Genomic DNA, 16,686 nt, shown 5'->3' on the forward strand with positions numbered 1-16,686 from the left:
ACAGGGATAATGGGTTATAGCTGATATTTCAATCCTGTACTTTATTATACAAGATAAATATGTAAAAGAGTTCCTATTATTATGAAGAATTTAGGTTGTCATTTAGTTTATTATTAAGAGGTCTAGCCCACATCAGTACTTATATAATAGATTTTAACCATCTCGTGTTTTGTTTAAGGGGAGTAACAATGGATGTTGGCATGACGAAGTTTGAAACCACAACCAAAGTTATTACATTAATGGATGCTCCAGGCCATAAAGACTTCATTCCTAACATGATCACAGGAGCAGCCCAGGTACCACTATCTCAACTGAGGGTGCCACACTGATCTTCAGTTCTTGACACCACCAAGCTAACAATTATGGGATTTTAACTCATAAAATATTTTCAAATTGAAAGTTTTACTTTTAGGAGGTTAAAAAAATGAGATACATTTTTCATGATCTACTTCTGTGTATCATCTAAGCTTCCTGCCATGTTTCAGCTGCAGAGGTATCAGAGATAGGAACTCTGGTGTCAAAATTAGGGTATGTAAGTGTAGATTTCTTGAACATCCCTCCACCCCATTTATTGCTAAAATTAAAGTCTAGCATGATAACGAACCCTTTGAAGTAGAATTAAGCTAGAAAGAGTATTTGAGTAAGTAAAAGATGAAAATATATAGGTTGTCCCTTCAGTGCCTGAATACTATTTTTGTTGTTTTGTTTTCTTGAGACTAGAGCTTGCTGTGAGTTTAAACTAACCTAGAATTTTCTATGTAGTCCAGACTCTCGATGTGACCTCCAACTCTGAGATCCGTTTCTACCTTCCGCAAGCAGGGTTTATAGGTGTAGGCTACCATGCCGAGCTTATGAGTGCTAAGTGTAATTTACATGATAAAGTTCTGTAAAGAATGTGGTATTTTGTGTAGCTTCTAGACTTACTTTATGATCGTTTCATATCATATAAGGATTATGTGATAATCTTTGTGAAATTCTTATAAACTACACAGTACAGAAAACGACAATAAAACCTGTCAAACAACTAAAAGGCTATTGTGAACTGTACCAAGAGGCCAGAGCACTTAATGGAATATCAACAGACCTTTGAGAGACAGTATTACCAGCCACAGATGGTTCATTAATTATTGTAATCTGAGTATCTCTGAGGACAGTTGTAACTCTAAGCAAAATCTGTGTAAGGGAAAATGAGCAGCATTCTTCGAAAAATATCCAGACAAAACATTGACAGAAATAATTGATAAGAACGGGCCTGGAAGAAGCGCAGTGGGGCATTTTTTTTCTTTTTTTCTTTTTGAAAAATTTTGTAAGCTATTTCCCCAAGATGGAAGTAGAATTGGATGAAGAATGGCTAAGCCAGGAGTTGTGGGAACCAGAAGGCTGACAGGGAACATGAACTTTTTCTTTCTGTCTTCTGGATTTGTATAGGAAAGGAGAAATGTCTAAGTCACAGGGCGGAGAATTTTGTGATACTGCAGCAAGCTTTCGTCAGCAGCCAGCTCGCAAATAGCGGCGTGGAGACTATTCATTATGAAGTCTGGCCTTTAGCTTAGGCTTGTTTCAGCTAGCTCTTATAGCCTATTTTATACTAATCTACATTCCGCCATGTATATAGAGTTACTCTTTTCCTGTTGCACCTCCTGCTTCCTCTCTATGTCTGTCTGGTTGGTGACTTGCCCTTCCTTCTCAGAGTTCTCTGTCTGTCCAGAAGTCCCACCTATACCTCCTGCCTGGCTATTGGCTATTTAGCTTTTTATTACACCAGTCACAGAAATGCAACTTCATCCAGTGTGCATAATCCACAAGGTTCTGTTTTAGTAGCTGCCGAAGATGAACTGCGACCTTTGGTGATTTGTGTCATAATTTGTCTTACTTTAGATAATATTCTGATATCTGAATATCTTTGTAGCATATTTGTTTTTGTAAGATAAATTCTTAAATATGGAATTGATAGGAAGTAAAATGTACAGTTTTAGGGCTATTGCTACTTTGAAAATGCCCTTTGGGAGGCTGTTTAGTCCCATAACAAATGTGTTCAAGAACACTTCCCTGTTGCCTCCAGTGAATCATTTTGTCTTTTAAATCACTAACCTGTAACATCTAAAAATAGGATCTGGGAATATGTAGTTTTGATTTTTTTTTTAAATGAGGGACTTTTTAAATTTAAACATTTTGGCTGTTTGCTTTTTTTTTTTTTTAGCAAATCTCTGGCTTATATCTTACCTAATTTTCTATAGGACTCTGTATCCCTTTTTTTCTTCATCTTTTTTGGTAAAGATGACACTTGAAATTATTGGTCATCTTTATGTCTTAATTTTATGTTCTCTTCCCCCCTTTTGCTAAACATTTTAATTTTTACTAATCAAGTATAGACTTTCTTATTGTTCTTTTTTAGTGTGTGTGTGTGTGTGTGTGTGTGTGTGTGTGTGTGTGTGTGTGTGACTGTGCTTGGGAGACGTCATTTGTATGAGGTCAGAGAACACATTGTGGGAATCAGTTCTCTCCTGCCACCGTGTGGATTGAGGACATTGAACTCATCTTGAGGACATTGAACTCATCTAGTTAGGCTCGGCAGCAAGTAGCTTTACCTACTGAGCCATCTTGCCCACTCTGTTCCTCTTGTTTATGCCATTATTATTGGTGTCACACAAGTCTATAATAGGTATTGAATTTTTTAAGCCATCATGGTATTCTCCCATTTGCTTTGGTGTTTGGTTTCAGGTTGGGGTCATGTTATAACCTGCTTTTCAATCTGACCAAGTAGTTCATTGAGTAACCTGTCCTTCGCATGAAAGGAGTGTGGTATTATTTCTGTCTTTGATTCTCTCTCCTTCCTCAGGCTGATGTAGCTGTGTTAGTTGTTGATGCGAGCAGGGGAGAGTTTGAAGCTGGATTTGAGACTGGTGGACAGACGCGGGAGCATGGCCTTTTGGTCCGTTCTCTTGGAGTGACACAGCTTGCTGTGGCTGTCAATAAAATGGATCAGGTAGCTAAAGGACTCTGTGAGAATTTGTTTCAGATATTGATTAAAATGATATTCTAGTGGCTGAAGCGATGACTCTGGGGTTAAGAGCATATGTTGCTCTTTCAGAGGACCTGGGTTTGTGTCCCAGAACACACATAGTAGCTCACAACCATCTGTAACTCCAGTTCCAAGGATACACTGTCTTCTGGCTTCTACAGGCATTAGATAGTCACGTGGTACACACATACATGAGGCTAAGCATTCATGCACATAAACAAATTAAAAAAATTCAAATGGGTAATATTTTGCCTATGTATAGTCCCACAGATATAAGTCAGGGATTTACTCCAGAAATACAAATTTGCTATCTTTTAATTAATGGAACACGGTATTATTAATTTTTAAGCAACAGTATCTTATTTTCAAAATGACTTTTTGGAAATTAAAACTTTTCAATTACCATTTCATTATACATCCATTGTACATTATATATACATACATTGTACATAGAAAAATACAATTTCATTTTTATAGATAAGGGTTTTCATTTTTTCTTTCTCCATCACAACCATTGGATTATAATGTTTTCTTGGATAAAGAAATTTTTATGGCTTTATTGTAGGCTATGTTAATGATATGATTCATTTAAACAATCTAATTTTGAAGACTTATAGTTGTTTTATGGGTATATATGAGTGTATATTTTAAAATGGCTTGTTCTCTGGGTCTTGGGCCATATTGCTTTTGAAACTTGCCAAATATGATGTGAGTGCCTTTGAGAAATGTGCTGGTTATGTACTCTTAGCACATGTGGTATGGTATATTTATGACCCTAAACTGGAAAATCAACTATTACGAAAAAATTATTTTTGAATTTAATATACAGAACATATTCATTTGTTAGCATCATTGTTTTATGTATAGTAATAATATTTAAGTATATTTTTCCTTTTGAAATTATTTGTGCAGTTTGCTCATTTTCCATTTTGATCACTTGGACATAAAAATATCTATTTTGCTTATTTTTATGTTTAGGTACTTTCCTTACCCTAGCTTCTGATAATATTCACCAATATTCCTTGTTAGTTTTTCTGTAGTTTATTATTACCTATAGTATTAATTTTTCTCTAGCATTTTTGTATGAAAAATTTCAAACGTAGAGAAAACTAGAAAAGCTTTTTCATATGTACTTGTATTTTACCCACCACATAAGAGTCAGAACTTCATTGCTCACACTCCTCTTGTGGTATGTATTTCCACATAATTGTAGGCACTGATGTACATAGTCATAAATTCTGCATATAACCTAGAGTTGACTCTCCATACTTGGTTAGGATGATTGGCAGAGGTGGGTGTTAGTCCTTATATTTTAGTCTAATGCTTGTTCAAAGCACTATTTAATAAATCAAATTCTCTCCTAATTTTAAATCACTTTTAGCATAACTAGTAGATTCTAACTGTTAGAAATTGTTGGCTTCCTGTTTTAGGAAAAGTTAATCTTAGATTATTAAAAGTTAAATAAAATATTAATGGTAAGATTTTTTCTGAGGTTTAAATTTAGCTTATATTTTATATATTTGGTTATGTACATTTTATTATAGAAATTTTGATTTTATGTGTCATATTCTCATGCATAATTCTAAGTATAAATTGAATCTTTGTCAGGTAAATTGGCAACAAGAAAGATTTCAAGAGATTACTGGAAAACTTGGGCATTTTCTTAAGCAAGCAGGTTTTAAGGTATGATAATTTTAAATTAAATTGGCTTAGTTATATCTCTAAGTTATTTTACTGATATAAGAAAACAAGTTATTATGTTAATATTCTTTTTTGGTCTTTAAAATTTTTATATATTATAATTTTTAATTAAAATATTTTATCATTTCCCTCACCCTCTACCTCCTCCAATCCCTGCCCCCTCCATTCACTCTCAAATTCAAGTCGTGGCCTCTTTTTTTGTCAGGTGTTATTATTTTGAGATATGTGTCATTTTGATATATATGCGTAGATATATAAGTAAAACCTGCTGAGTCCATTTAATGTTGCTTGTATGTATATGATTCCAGGGCTGTCTCTTTGGTACTGGTTACTCAATTAGGGGACTCTTCCTTGGGGAAGACCTCTTTTCCCTCTCAGCATTCCTTAGGTTGACTATTCTTCGTCTAAGGGTGTTAGTGTGGACATTGGTTTTATCATTGCTTGGGTCTTACTCAGCATACATATTACTGAGGTATCATGGACGTAATTTCCCTATCATGTCTAGGGGACAATCTTGCAGCAGACTTCCTGGTCCTCTGGCTCTTTGTTACAGTCTTTCTGTCCCGTCCTCCACCACGTTTCTTGCGCCTTAGGTGTGTGGGATTGTGTTGTGGGTGTATCAGTTGGCGCTTACAAATGGCACCCTACAACCATTTGTTCTCTTCATTTGGATCATTTATAACTTTTGTAATGGGCTCTATCTGCAGCAATGCAAAGCTTCTTTCATGAGGTTGAGAAGCTGCAGTTTTCTATGGATAAAAGAATAAGTATTTTGAATGCACTTAGGAGATATGCTGGTTCAGTAAAGTGGCAATGTTCTCTAAGATCCATAACCTCACTAACCGTGGTGGGTGGATAGTTCCAGTAGCAGACATGATTTCTCTCCTGTTAAGCAGGCCTTGAATCTAGTTAAACAGCTGTTGGTTACTGGTGAGATGGAAGTACCTCTGTTGGACCTTAATGTACGGTTATCGTCCACGCTGCTCAGCACAGTGGTTCAGAGGCGTCTCAGCTGGATAGGACTGTTGATTGCTCCCCTTCCTTGGGTGCTAGCTAGTTCACAGGGAGGAGGCTTTAAGGACAAATCCAGTTCAATCCCTCCTAGCCCCATGTCTGAAATTTGTGGGTCTTACCTGCAACTTCTTGGAGGCAGGTCAGTGGCAATGGGAAGCCCCTCTATTGTTTGGGGAATCTCTTGGCCTCCTGTTACCAACACTTGAAATGTTTTTTATGTCTAGTACTGGGGTTTTTGTTAGTCTATTGCTCTTAGGGTAGTATTATTACCCAAGTGGCATAATGTCATTAAAACTATACATATACACATACATTTACATATATTATATGTAATTTTAGAAAAATATAAAATAATATGATACCTCATGGTTTATCTATAAACCCTTAGTGTTATTATTTATACCTATTCCCACCCTTTCCTTCTGTATTGATATTATCTTGTTAAATATATTTAATTTTATTTTTTTCTTTCTCTTCTGGTGTATATATATAATATATTCTTTAAGATGCCTGACTTTTAAAATGTGCATGTATTGAGTATTTGGCCTGAGCTTTCTGTAAATAAGAGATTTCCTCCCACCTACCAGCTTAGGTAGTAAAGTTTAAGGATGTCATGGAGGCATGTTGGTAGAAAAGAATTTATCCAGCAAAAATCTGCAATATGCCTACATCACTAAGTAAATATGCTTTAATGGTGAGAAGAAAAACTTCGAATTTCCTCCAAATTGAAAAATACTGACTGAGATAACCTCAGGGCTAGCTTCGCTGGTTCCTGTTACCTTTTGACAAGTCTGCTGCTGTTCATTTTGCAAACTTGATTCAGTTGTAGTCATGATGAGTCTGCATTTTTTGCTTATGTAATGTGGTAATTAAGTTTCTATCTCCCATCTTGTTAATAGGAGAGTGATGTAGCTTTCATCCCCACGAGTGGTCTCAGTGGTGAAAATTTAATCACAAGATCACAGTCGAGTGAGCTCACGACATGGTATAAAGGTTCCTGTTTATTAGAACAGATTGGTAAGAACACTGCTGCCACGCTGTTTTGATGTGCTATAAACCTGATATTATTTAGAGTTCTTTATGAGAGACACAGTGTATATGAAAAAGCATAGAATTTGTAATCAGAGAAACTAGGCTCTCAGTTTTGAAATCATGTGTTCTATTTAAAGTAATTCTCAGTGCTTTGAAGCCATGTTATGAGGTTTGAGGTAGCCCTCCCTGTCTGATAGACTAGTTAGAATTAAATGAAGTGATATGAAGGAAATATGGTTTATAGATGTTAAGTATATCAATCACAGTCTTTACAAAATAATTTTTTTTAGAAGCAGACAATAATGGGCACTCTTGAGATAGTGGGAAAATAGTTCCTTTTTTGGGTTTGAAGGTGTTGGGAATCAAAACCAGGCCACTGTGCAAGCTGCGCTCATCCACTGAGCAATGTCCATGTTCCATAGTTTAAATTCAAATGTTTGTTATTTTCTGCCAGATTCCTTCAAGCCCCCTCAACGCTCCATCGACAAGCCTTTTAGATTGTGTGTGTCGGACGTCTTCAAAGGTGAGTGCTGTGCTGTAGAGTGGCTGTGTCGTGCTGCCCGTCTACTCTTTGTGTCTCGTTTCCTTATTCTGTCGTCTTCTGGTCCATCCTCTCTGCATGAGTGCAGGATGATCATCACGCTGTCACTAATACCTCACACGGCGCAGTCCTAGAGCCCCGAACACCCTTCAGTTTACACACCACTTCCCACTTTGCATTCACCTGTCAGGGACAAAGAAACCTAAGCGTTATCTTCCTGTCTATAAACAAAGTGGACAACTCATCATTTCCTATGGCTCACTGTGTACAGGCACCTGCCACCAAGCCTGACAGCCTGAGTCCTGTCCCTTGGTCCCTCATGGCAGAAGGAGACAATCAACTCCTGATGGTTTTCTTCCAAGCATCAAACACTTGAACTGTGGTGATTTCAGTCACCACACTCAGAGACACTAAATAAATATAATTTTAAAATTGATAAAATATATAAATATTTAAGATCCCATTGGCGCTGTCTCCCCATTTCCATACTTTAATATCCCTTCCTTTCTTTGCCTGTTTCCTATCCACCTGTGTCAGTCTGAGTGAGACAGTATCACATAGACAACGGGTAATTTAATATGAGAAATCAGAGCCATTAACTGTGAGAAAAGACTAGTGATTAAGAAACTAGGAAATCTGTACCCTAGAACTGAGGGAGGCAAAAGTTCAGACTGATGGAGGTGTTATACTAAGTACCTAAGAATATGTCTAGCTTAAAAATATGTAGAAGACCCTATCTAGAAATCTATAGAAATGTAATAGAATAAAAGATACAAACTAAGCTGGGCGGTGGTGGCGCACGCCTTTAATCCCAGCACTCGAGGAGCAGAGGCAAGTGAATCTCTGTGAGTTCGAGGCCAGCCAGGTCTACAAGAGCTTAGTTCCAGGACTGGCTCAAAAAACCAAAAAAAAAGATATGAAGTATATAATATTGTTAATATTCAGTAGTCTCCTGAATCTCCATTATCACACAGAAGTAGAGTGCATTTGCACTGAACTAGTTTTGCAGATTACTCTATGCCCACCCATAAGGCACCCACTGTATTCCTTCCTCTACTCTGCATGGCATTCATTATTACAGTGCTGTCTCTGCAGTTGTTTGGTGAACCCTTGAAGGCAAGCAGAGTCTAGTCCGGTACCTGGCACAGTGCACGCTTAGTAAATGAGTAAGAAATGAATGTGAGCAGAGGGGTGGGAGGGAATCCAGATTAGTCTCCAGAGAGGTGGTGCTAGCGGGAATATGATAGTGCTTCTCAAATGCCCGTTATCTCTTAGAAACACCGGAAGCAGTTGCTTTCTTCCTGCTGCTCTTTGTGCAGCTTCCCAGCTTCTTCCTTGCTTGCTCCTTTTAGCGTGTCCTGAGGTGACACACACTCTCTAGTTCTGACTCCTGCTGTACTTAAATTTGCATTCTTTTTGATGATGGTTGTTGTCATAGCCATTGTGAGACTCTTTTCTTCCTGGTTTTCTTTGACCCACTTTCTCCTGCCACCTCATTTTTGTGACCTGGGTGTGTGGGCTTCATTTTCAGATTCCGAAATAGTGTTCTCATGTCTCCTTTCTCTTACTTTCCATGCTTTTCATAAAGGAATGTCCATAAGTTCCCCTACTGCCCACTTTTATGTCTCCCATGAGCCTGTTACCTCAGCCTCAGAGTAGAGACTATGGGTTGGCCACCTGACTCCACAGACATTTGAAGTTAACCAAAGCTATTAATAACACCTTAGTGCTTAGCTCTCTGCCTCCCACCCTCTCACCCAGAGCCTTGCATGTGCTGGGCCAGTGAGCTACACCCCAGTGTGCCACCATGAATTCTTGGATGCACAGTTTTTCTGTTTATTTTAAATCACACTTGTGGCCCTTGAGTTCACTTGGTTTTGTCTTTCTCTTCACTGGGTTAAGTTTCTTATGGAACATGGCCTATTTCCTTCTCTTACCCTGGAGCTTAGTAGAGTGCCTGCTGTTTACTAATCATTCATAAACATTTGGAAAGGAATGAACCTCTTTTTTATAATATGAATAATTTTATTTGTAAGAAAAACTGGAATGTGAAGTGAGTGTGAATATTTAGAAGAGGCAATAAGTTTCCAGGATGACATTGGCTGGTGTTTAACTCCTGGCCTTTTGTACCTATGTAGGAAAGCAATGTCATAGTATTAATTTTCAGATAGCATTACTGTATGCTTCATATGATGTTGGTATGTTTTTCAGATCAAGGATCTGGCTTTTGTGTGACTGGTAAAATTGAAGCTGGTTATGTCCAGACTGGTGACCGACTGTTAGCAATGCCACCCAATGAGACTTGTACTGCAAAAGGTATGACCAGTGTGCAGTGCGCTTTTGCCAACAGGTCTTGAGACAGCAGATCTCTTCTTCAGTAGTCTAGTTCTAACTCCAGAGTAAATATCCTCTTACTGAAATTGTAACTCACTGTCAAAATGATACTGACTGTTGAACACTAACATGTGAAAACATTAAACGATTTTTCTTCTGTTGTGGCACACGACTGTGTGTACATCTGACATTCTAACCCTGGTAGTATTCTGTTTGGGGCACTGAGTCATAAAATCTGGTGTAAGACTGAGCCAGCTGTATACATACCAGACAGATACTTATAAAATTATAATTTGTAGAAGAAACTAAAGAATCCAGCCTGATAGTGTAGCTGGTCAGTAGCAGGCAGCTTGTCACCATGGAGTCTACATCTCAGAATCAAATGACAGCTTTGACCACATTTATACCTAGACATGACACCCTTTGCTCTATAAGGTAAATATAAGAGACCAACACAGAAAAGATTAGTATTAAAGAGAAGTGGAGCTAACTTAAGTTGCCACCTCCACTGCTTTTTCAGAGGTGTGCTGTGTGAGTTGATGAGTGTTGATAACTATTTCCGTCCAAGTTTAGGCTTTTGTGTGTATATATTCTTATCTAAATTTAGCGTACAAAGTTCTCAGTTCTACTTAACCTTAATCTGACTTCTAGCTAATTCTGTGACTTCTGGGTAAAATGGAAGCTGTTTTATAATAGAATACTACTATTTATAGTAAGTATAAGCTGAAGTATAACCTTTTGGAAAGGTTAACATTTTAGTACACCCCTCTATTGCTCTTCATATACTTTGTGTTCATAGTTGTTAAGTTTATAGTTGGGAACTTTATAACTTGGAGTGTACATTTTTAAAACTTTAAGTTTTAAAACTCTGCTGCCACTCTTTGCCCTGTCTTCCTACCCCCACTCCCTCAGTGGTAGAGGTTGAATCTAATACCTGCTGGGCAGAAATACCACTGAGTCACATCCTCCATTCTTGGTGTTTGGATAAGCAGTCTTGCTATGCTGCTCAGGCACTCCATCACAGATTTAAGGCCTAGGCTATGTGATCTTCCTGCCATAGCCCCTCATGTGCTGAGATTCCTTCCATGTGTGAGGTATTTTAAGAAATTGATAGATAACCTATTTAGGTAATATGCTCAACCTATATTTAAAGATTTTATGGGAACGACAGATTCCTTTTCCGTTTGACCCTATTCTTGCATGCCAGAGGCCATGGCGTACCCCGCTAGCTGAAAAATAATGTCTACTTTAAGAAGAGCCACTTTCCGTAGCTCTGTTGTTTGCGTGTGCAGCTCTCTGCTCCTGCTTTTGAGGGGATTAAGGCCTACAGCATGGCTGGCTGCAGAGGTGACTCAGCTGCTCAAGTTCACCTTGCCAACAAGAAGAGCTGTGTGTAGTTCCTAGAGCCCACATACGGGCTGCCATGGGCATTTGGAATTCCAGTCTGGAGAGGCAGGAAAGCCGGTCTCAGATTTTCACTGGGAGCCAAACTGCTCAGCGAAGTCCTGCGTTAAAACAAAACAACAGAACAGAATGAGATTGTTGGTGCCTGAGGAACAGCACCTGAGCTTGACCTCTGTTCTCCCTGTGAATATACTCATTTGAATGTACGTATGCGCACACACTCACCAAAAACTAAAACACTTTGGAAATACTAATTTCTGCTAATGAGCTTTTTTTTAAAGAATAAACTAAAAAAATTATTTTAAATAACCAGCAGCTGAGAGTTAAGAACATGGTCCCAAAATTACCACAGGCCTTAATATTGAGTCCCTGTGGTCACCTGTGAGAGCTGCACATTGCTTCCTGCTGTGTGTCTGTTCTCGCTGTGGAGACTCTGAGCTTTCCCTCTAGTCTGCAGTTCAGAGGCGCTCCTGCTCTAAGACGTTCCTTGGTCTCTGGGCAGTCCCAGCCCTTGGCTCTGCCCACTGTTTTCACTAGGTTTGCCAGAGGGAACTGTGTGCTCTTTGCTCTAAATATGTGAGGTACACTTGTGATGCCCTGTTACCCCCAGAACGGAGGTGTGTGACTGCCATTGGGAAGCAGCAACTCTAGTGACAGCAAATTTAAGCCAGCCTTGGGAAGCTAGGGAAGGAGGATTGCAGTTTTTTCCGGGCCTTTTTAGACTACAGTGTGAGTTGGTGACCAGCCTGGGATGTCTGAATAAAGCGCTAAAACACAAATGACAAAAACGTATCAAGTGTCTGGAGTATTCAAAGAAAAAAAAAAAAAAGCAAAGAAAGCCCCCTTTATAATGTCTGACCAAGGAGAAAGCCTGCAGAAAATAGGTGTGGGACAAGAATGTGGTTGGGAGGAAGAAGAAACAATGCTAAGTATTTTGGAAAATTGGCCATTAAATATGAAAAGCCCTTTAAAAATATTAAGACAAAGACAGTTTCTATTTTATTACATCAACTACTTCATATTTTTAAGTCTCCATTTCCTAGTAGACACATATAGCCATTTTTGATTACATTTAAAAATTAAATGTAATTAGTTGATATTTGACTGATATTTAAATTAATCAATTTTGTATTTAAATTTACAATTTAAATTACTAATTTTCGAAGCCAAAAATATTGTTCTAAAAGAGCATCTCACATAAGGCCGAAAAATATGATTTTATGAAGAAATAAAGGGATTATATTTTATTAAAAATATATCAGTCCAGAACAGTTCTACCATGACTGGCCTGCACACCGTCTTCGTTGGAAGGCACAACTTCCAGCAAAAAAGTAATTTAACCTATAAGTCTAACCCATAAAATGAAATAACATAGGATTTGTTTCAAAAGCCATGGAATAAGGAAACTTATTCCTAAATACAGCCCTGAGGATTTGCTCTCAGGGCTGTTCTGAGGTGATTGGGTATACCTATATAATATATTAGGAATGTGGTGATTTTTAAGTTAGGTTTTATTGCTGTTTTCTTACTCTGTCTCTCCTGTAGTGAATCATGGTGCACAGACTCTGGGAAGAAGTTGTCTTTGAGCAAGAATAGTTAAGGGCTAGATGAATGGATTCTCAAAGGCTCTGACTGAACACGGGCTTCATTTAGGTCATTCTCTAATTGAAAACAAAGTTTTCCCAGTATGAGGACACACTTTTAGAATCCAGAATCTACGACTGAAAGACAGGAGGATCAAAGAGTTCAAGGCCAGGCTAGGATATGCCTTGGGACTTCCTTGGGGGAAAAGATGAGAGGGAGAGAAGACAGCTCAAGAGAATAAGATATTCCAGCCACCTTTGCCAGTCCTGTCTTTTATGTCACTAGGCATAAGTTAATAATTTGGACTACTTAACTGTGCCTGCACCCATGAATATAGTAGCAGTGTTTGAATGAAGTCTGCTGGGAGACTGTTGCTTAATCGTGAGAGTGAGTTTGAAATATTTGATAGATTTGCCCAGCATGCTGTGGACAAATACCAGCCATTGTGTTTAGGGTGGTGCTCTAGAGCATCAAGTCTAGGGGAACTGTGCTTCCTCCACGCCTGGTCCACTTCTCACTCCTAACCCATTCAAATTGAAAATGACGAGTACAGTGATGAGCACACAGCACCACACTCCCTGGGCTGTTATGGCTTCGTGCAGAGGTATTTCACTGTAGGCTTTGGTTTTTACTCATTTCCAGGAATCACTCTGCATGATGAACCTGTTGACTGGGCAGCAGCGGGCGATCACGTTAGTCTTACTGTGGTTGGGATGGATATCATCAAAATCAAGTGAGTAAGGAAATGAGTTTAGACGGCCATTGTATCAGACACAGGATACATGTATCAGAGTATATAAGTTTAAACAGCCATTGTATCAGACACAGGATACATGAGGATACATGTATCAGAGTACATGAGCTTTGTGATCCAAATTAGCCAGAATTTTATTTGGCCAAACATAATTTTAGCAAATGCCATCTAAAATGGAGTTAATTCATGTTGACACACACGCCTCCTGTGCTGAGGTGAACGCTGTAATGCATGGAGCTGTGCTTTAGTTTGGGGATGGGCGGTCCTTAGAACACATTCTTATTTGCTTAATTGTTTTAGTTTTTTTCCAAGTGATCTTCTTCGTGCTCATCCATTCATACTCTCTTTCTCTGTTATAGTGTTGGCTGCATATTTTGTGGCCCCAAAGAACCTATCAAAGCTTGCACTCGCTTCAGAGCCCGGATCCTCATCTTCAATATTGAAGTTCCTATAACCAAAGGATTTCCTGTAAGTTTCCTGTATGAGGTCCTTGCTTGTGAACTCAGAAAAGTCCTAACTCACCTTAACATGTGCCAGTTGTTTCAAAGTAACATCTTTTCTAATTAAAAAAAATAGTTACACTTTGAAAAGACTTTTGTTTCTTATTTTTCTATTATTTATTTTCCGTGTATGGTGTTTGTCCACACGTATGTCTGCACACCGTGTGTATGCCCGCAGAGCCCAAAAGAGCATCAGATCCCCTGGTACCGAGTTACAGGCGATTATGGGAATCAAACCCAGGTCCTCTGGAAAAGCAGCCAGTGTTTTTAACCTGAGGCACCTCTCCAGCCCTTATTTTGATTCTTGAGTCTGAGAACTTTTTCAAGAGAGAATACATCATAATCAGTTGATTCAAACTGATAATAGCATAGTTTTTCTGGGGAAAATGATAGACTTTTTACTGAGTAGTAAAGTTTATGTAGCATTTTTAATTTAGGTACTTCTGTTTTGTTTAATATACTTATTTTTGGTATTTCTAAGTATCAAGGTGATAGATTAGTTTTAAAGGTTAGAAATTCACACAAATACAGAAAATAAGAGTATTCTGTATTTGCAAATCCTTAGATGTCTGCTGTTTTGACTTCATGGTGTTTTCATGCTCGCGCACTATCCACCTGACGTGTGCACACCGAGACTGCAGGTGTGTCCCGAGCTCTGCCACATTGGTGAACTTTGACTGCTCTGCAGGGTGCCGTTGGCCAGCCCACTGCTGCTTCACTGTGGGATGGGGACCTTTCCATGGTGCTTTTTATCCCAGAGAGACGTTACTTGAGGATTTCTTATTTCATGTGTAATTTTCTTCTCAGAGACTTAAGGCCACACTCTCATGTTGTTACAGACAGGCAGTTCTTTCCCCATGTAGTACATGTAGTACAGATACTTGTGACAGCAAACGTGTGTCTCAGTGGATTTGAACACTTACCTTTTGAAGGTGAAAGTCACTTTTACCATGCAGTTCTTGTTTTTATAAATTCACAAAAACCGTTACTTACATAAATATACACTATTTGTTTCAAATCGACATCTTATTCTAACCTAGAAAGATATACACCAGAATTTAATAATCACATTTATTTTCTTTATATTTTGATTCTGAGCCTGGGTGCTCAGAAAAAAAAAATGAAGTAAGCAGGAATAGTAATTGATCTCTCAAGTTTTTAAAGTCCATGATAGTGTTTGAGAAACCAGGAAAAAATTTAAATTCAAAGAAATTCAAATTCATTTTATGATTATATATGTATAAGGTCATCATATGTTTTGTGATTCTTATTTCTATATCAATGTAGTCCCTTCTTACCTATAGCAGTTTTTTAAAAATAAGCATCAAATGAAGCTTTTCAACTGCTATACAAGACTCTGCTGCATATCAGAGTGTGATTGGGAAACATGGTTATATCTACCCACTTGGGTAGAAGGAAATTAACAAAGTCCTTCTTAAACAATTAAAATTACTAGTTAGCAATTCTGATAATAGTACATACAGAGGTAAATATAAATTTTACTTAGTTGTTATGACAGCTTTATACTTTTAAAGAAGACATTGTAAAATTGATTAAATTTTAATTCGTATTTTATTTTAATTATAGTTACATCACTAAGTATGTAACTCAGTATATTGTCGGTATGGGATAACCATCACTGCTGTCTATCTCAAGAGCACCATCACCCCAAACTAACCCTGCAGGCATTGTTTTGAGTGAACTGAGAAGTATGGCCTATTCAGTGTTTATTTTCTCATTCTCTTAGTGTCCTACAATGTAATAACTTTTTAATTTTGGAGAAATCCAGTTTATTTTTCTAATCTGTACCTTTGGTGTCATGTCCATGAGCTCAGGGCCAAAGCGAACATCATGAAGCCTTTGTGTTTTCTTTAAGAGCCTTGCAGTTTACCTGATGTGGTTGTTAGTTTCATATATGATGTTCGACAAAACTTGGTTGTCATTCCATTACATTTACTCATCCAGTTTCCTAGCAACATCTGTTGAAAACAAAGCCTGTTATATCCCCAGTAACCAACATAGGCACCTTTATTGAATATCAAATCACATATATTCACTGATATTTTTAGCAGGCTACTTAAGGAAAATTTTTATTTGTTGCATAACATTATAGTTTAATGAGACACTAGATGATTTGGCTCAATCCCTGCCACCCTTAGATCACTAGGTAAACAATAACAGTGAAGCCAGGACCCAGGCTTTCATTACTTCTGCTGTGAAACATGATAGCTTCCCGTTGGCACAGTGCTGTAGATTTAGATTAGGAATGAGTTTGATTTTACATATGCTATTCATTAAGACATCAAGATATTATACAGTGATTCTCTTGATTGTAAATAGATTGTTTTAGTTAATATATGGTGCTGTGGAGAGAAAAGGAAAAATCAAATGTAGCCCCATATTTCCACAACCCACTTGTTAGTCCTGATGTTACAGCTCAGCAAATAGTAGGAGAAACTCAGTGAGGTTCATGTGCCCCTTTTCTTTGATATGTGTTAGGCCATAAAGACCTTGTGTGTGAGGTGAGTGTGGGAATCTGGTCCTGAAGAGGTTTCTTACATACTTACGTTACAGTGAATAGTTTAGGACCTGCAGCCATTGACTATGGAATTGTTTCTCACCACTACAGCTGTGACCTCCCTCTGCTCAGGACTTCCTTATATTGAAATCTTTGCATTTCACATCATTGAGTGTCACTGAAAAAGAAGACCAGTTGACCTTTTTGAAGTACTGGAGTTTCAGTGTGCCATTACTGCTGTAACACCATCTTCCTTTGCGATGGAGCCCTGACCTAGTGCAC

At 38.1% G+C, this 16,686-nt stretch overlaps 1 protein-coding gene across 2 annotated transcripts in view; it reads left to right on the plus strand.

Moving 5' to 3' along the window:
* The window catches only part of Hbs1l (HBS1 like translational GTPase), a 75,335-nt gene that overhangs the window by 52,248 nt on the left and 6,401 nt on the right, over positions 1 to 16,686 (plus strand). For both annotated transcript variants that reach the window (XM_057754591.1, XM_057754607.1), the window contains 8 exons: positions 179 to 296; positions 2,840 to 2,986; positions 4,631 to 4,705; positions 6,637 to 6,754; positions 7,224 to 7,292; positions 9,522 to 9,626; positions 13,275 to 13,365; positions 13,746 to 13,854. In XM_057754591.1, coding sequence (XP_057610574.1) covers positions 179 to 296; positions 2,840 to 2,986; positions 4,631 to 4,705; positions 6,637 to 6,754; positions 7,224 to 7,292; positions 9,522 to 9,626; positions 13,275 to 13,365; positions 13,746 to 13,854 — 832 coding nt within the window. The remainder of the gene's footprint in view (positions 1 to 178; positions 297 to 2,839; positions 2,987 to 4,630; positions 4,706 to 6,636; positions 6,755 to 7,223; positions 7,293 to 9,521; positions 9,627 to 13,274; positions 13,366 to 13,745; positions 13,855 to 16,686) is intronic.

This window comes from Chionomys nivalis, chromosome 2 (genome assembly GCF_950005125.1).
Source record: "Chionomys nivalis chromosome 2, mChiNiv1.1, whole genome shotgun sequence".
NCBI lineage: Eukaryota > Metazoa > Chordata > Mammalia > Rodentia > Cricetidae > Chionomys > Chionomys nivalis.